The sequence below is a fragment of the Morone saxatilis genome, unplaced genomic scaffold, assembly GCF_004916995.1.
Source record: "Morone saxatilis isolate NCDOM2014 unplaced genomic scaffold, NCSU_SB_2.0 Contig8, whole genome shotgun sequence".
NCBI lineage: Eukaryota > Metazoa > Chordata > Actinopteri > Moronidae > Morone > Morone saxatilis.
This window is the reverse complement of record NW_023340257.1, coordinates 5,662,216-5,666,216: the sequence shown is the minus strand read 5'-3', so window position 1 is coordinate 5,666,216 and position 4,001 is coordinate 5,662,216. Positions and strand designations below refer to the sequence as shown.

The 4,001-nt window shown below is 39.9% G+C and overlaps 1 protein-coding gene across 1 annotated transcript in view; it reads right to left on the bottom strand.

The window, feature by feature from the left end:
• The window catches only part of alp3 (alkaline phosphatase 3), a 14,063-nt gene extending 10,265 nt beyond the window's left edge, over positions 1–3,798 (bottom strand). The window contains exons 1-4 of the mRNA XM_035680396.1: positions 3,738–3,798; positions 1,317–1,433; positions 978–1,105; positions 434–446 (exon numbers count right to left, since the gene is read on the bottom strand). Coding sequence (XP_035536289.1) covers positions 434–446; positions 978–1,105; positions 1,317–1,433; positions 3,738–3,798 — 319 coding nt within the window. The remainder of the gene's footprint in view (positions 1–433; positions 447–977; positions 1,106–1,316; positions 1,434–3,737) is intronic.
• Between the last annotated feature and the right edge of the window lie 203 nt (positions 3,799–4,001).

Sequence of the window (4,001 nt, the reverse complement as noted above, 5' to 3'; positions counted from 1 at the left end):
ACACACACAAACAAACACACACACACACACACACAGCTGATAGTGAACTGAACATCCGCTGATGTGTCAACTCTGACTTTGTAGCTTTATCATGGCACACAGCCACCTCAAGGTGACTTGGTTGTGTTTGTCCAGACTGTCCACTTATTTGTAGCAGCTGAGCTCATACAAAAAGAGAAACAGACAGTCACAGGAGACGAGTGGCTGCTACGGTCTTTTATTTCAAAAGCATTGCTTGAAGACGAGCAGAGACGCAGGCAGCGTAACAGCTGACAGAAAGATTTCAGCAATTCGGTCAAGGGCGGCGGTGTGGAGGGGACATTGCATGGTTTAAAAAAATAATTAAAAATGCATTCCTACATATTAATATAATGTAGCAAAGGTTGCCAATGATGAAAGTGCCTTCCATAATAATGATAGAAACTAGAATTACCGCCTCTGCCAACCTGACACATGGAAGTGTATTTTTGGGCAAAATAGAAGTTATTACCATACTGATGATACATATGTGTGATTCCAGTGAATATACGTTACACATGTACTTGATTACTATGTAAAGATGGATTCTTGTAGAGTATAGCTATACAAAATGTGTTGCTTTTGTTCTCTCCTGGCATTTTTAGATGCTCTATGAGCTGTAGGTGACTCACTCACAGGATCACGATTAGCTAGGCGTGTTCCAATACGTTGTTTACATGTGATTCCGAGGACACTCGAAATTCAGAATGAGGCAGTGAAAGAGGAAAGCCTGTATTGTGCTAGTTATTGTTTACGCATTATGTGGTCCCAGTCAGCGTGTGTGTGAAATCTGAAATCACCCAAATTCTTGGCTAAAAAAGGTCACAGTGACAAAACATGATTTGTGATGTCACACTGACCTTGACCTTTAACCATCGAATTCTAATCAGTTCATCCTTGAGTCTAAGTGGATGTTTGAGTGTTTGTGTGTGTGTGTGTGTTTGTGTGCGTGTGTGTGCATGTGTGTGTACCTTAGCTAGTCCGACATTAGGGAAGGTGTCCATGGTCATCACTGTCTCCTCTCCAGTCTGGTTCTGCAGCTGACCCTTGAGGATACGAGCTGCAGTGTAGGTCGTGATTCCCATGCCTGATGCACACATAACAAACACGCACACACACATCTTCTATTCATTTCAGCCTCAATAACTTCTCATAACTCATATCTTCCTCTGCCATAGTAGAAATGTCTCTCTGTAGTTTGTTCCTGCTGTACAGACCAAAGTCTCTCTGGGTTTAGCCACCTCTACGTGTTTTCTTTGAAATATGCGGGGGGGTTAGGCACACAATTATAAACCTACCATCTCCAAGGAAAAACAGGATGTTTTTGGCCACATTGGTGTTGAGTTTCCTGTCCAGCACTGAGTGCAAAGTCTTCTGGGCCTGTGACCTCCAGAACTCTGGGTTCTCCTCCTTAACTATAGGCAAACACACAGATCAGACTGGTTTTGGTAAAAAAAAAATATGATGGTTTCATTGGTGCAAATTGTGGAACTGCTGATTTTTAAAACTCATATATATCAGTCAAACCGTGCTTTGGGGAAAAGTTTGTAGGTTTTATCATGTAATAAAGATAAGTAACTACAGCACAACAGCTGCAGATTAAAGCTCAACATGGGTTTTTAGGTCATCATGTATCACACTAACTTTTCTATGATCTTCAATCTGGTGACTGATACAGAGAGTCAAAGAGCCGTGCATACTGTAGAGATCAATGTGAGCAAAAATAAAAACCCAGTTGAGTGCTCTTTGTTCAGGCCTTTTGGGACTGTGTGTATTATCCTGTTTGTTTGTAGCTGTCATATCTCACTCACATGCTCTTTTATCAACAGGTAGTTTGATACGGTAGTCCACTAACAAGCAGTAAATGTTGATAGCAGCCAGTTGCACAACTCCACAAGTCCTGAGTGTGCTGGTTTGAAAAGTTTGGAAGCCCCTTTCAGAACCAGCGGGTAGGAAAGTGTACAAAAAGAGTAAATTGTTGTAAAGGATCAAAGGAAAGGGGGAAGCTGAAGAACCATTAAGGTGAAGAAGGGGAGACTGAAATGAGGTTGAAACAGAGCGCAACATGAGAGGAGAAAGTGAGCCCTGAATGGGTGGTGATTAAGTTTTAAAACAGCACACAGAAAAATAGAACAGAAGTCTAACTCCAGGGTAAAAAGGTCAGGATCATACATCAAGCTCAACATTTTCAGGCCTTTGTGATCTGCCGGTTTTTCTGTAAGCAAGAAAAGGAGGGAGAACTAGAATGTATATTTGATTTATGTGCGTTCGCTGCTGAAACTCTGCAGTTAAAACACATCTACATCCACATACCTAAACGACTGAACAGAAAGATTGCCAATGATTCTCAAAAATACTGTAAAACTTAAATTAAGTTCTTTGGATGTATTAAACCTCTTAAAGCCCACTAGGTCGCCCCCTTGAACGAGTTCTACGATGCTTAGATCACCTTCACAAATATAAATGTTTAAACTTTTGTCAATATGGACTACACATTGTTAGATCGGTTATATTCTCCACAATTAAATCATTCAGTTCATTTTACAGAAACCAGAACCATTTTACAAAAATTTGTAACTAATATGTTATTCGGTAGCCTAATTTTTAAATATTTAATATTCTGGATTAAATAAACAATTTGATAGTATTTCCCATATTTGCTGAGCAAGAGTTTTGCGCAAAAGGAGTTAAAGGCCTGTACCATATAGACACCAAATAAAGGCAGTTTGAGTTCCGTCATTTTATTTGAAATTTTGAGGTATATGACCGTTGGAGTGTACCACCAGCGACAGGAGTACCAAACCTTTGTCCTTACACAATTGACCTATACAGCTGGTTCAAATACTGAAACAGGTGAAGTTGTTGTTGAAGTGGCTGCTGAAGTGATGCTGAAAGAAGGTTAATGTGTTGCCTGAAGTGCAGCCAACTGTATACATTGAAAGCTGTTGAAGTAAATTGTGCATGAACAATGGAAGTTGAGATAGAAGAGCTGGAGAAGGGTTCTTTTGTTGCTGTTGTTCAAAGGTCTCCACCTTCGAAGACCTGACAGAGTTTAAAGTATCCATCGATATGTAAGCAGGTGAATAAGAGATGAAAACAGCTGAAATGTCACTTGATTATTAACCACAGAAAGCAGTTGAGTTGTCAGGTGAGGAGCAAGTGGTAAAAGTAGCTGTAATTTCAGTTCAAGAGGAAGCACTGTGTGCACTGTAGGCAGTGGAAATGTCAGATTAAGTGTAAGAAGAATATTCAGTTCAAGTGTCAGTTGACGTTTAACTAGTCAAAGCAGTCAGTAAAAATGTAAGTTAATTAGACATAGAGACACTGAGCTCTTCGAAAAACTATACAAGGTATGAAAAAGCTGAATACTAAACTAAGTGCAATTGGTGATAATGGGTTAAAGTTTCAAGCTGAAAGTATGACTTAGTTTGAAAGGTTTAAAGAGGAGTCGACAAGATTCAAAAATGGGTGAAATTTCCAGGGTTTGAGCTTTCAAAGCAGAAAAAAAGAATAGAATATTTCAACAAGTATGAAAGTTAGCAAACATCTGAACAGAAGCCCAGATCCTAAATGAGTTGAACATATTTAAGTTTGATTTAAGTTTCCAGAGGTAAGGTTGCAACGTTGGAACCTCCCAAAAAAGCACGTAATAGCTCAACAATAATAATAAGGACAAATATACACGTCTAAGAGTGGGCATCGATTGATTTTTGTCTTACCTTTGGCACTAGACGATCCAAATGCAAGCAGAACCAAGATGGCCACTCTTGTCAACTCCATGGCCGCGTTCGGGCTGGAGAAGCGCTCCTCTAACCTTCCCAAAGATCCTCTCCTCCACTGAAATAATACTTGTCTCCAATCACACCAGCTGCCAATCACCTTTAACAGTCAGCATGTCATAAATGCATAATGACCCATAGGCCTTTGGCAAATTTATGACCTCTGACTGAAAAGACTGTGTCGTGGTTGGGTTAGCAAAAACA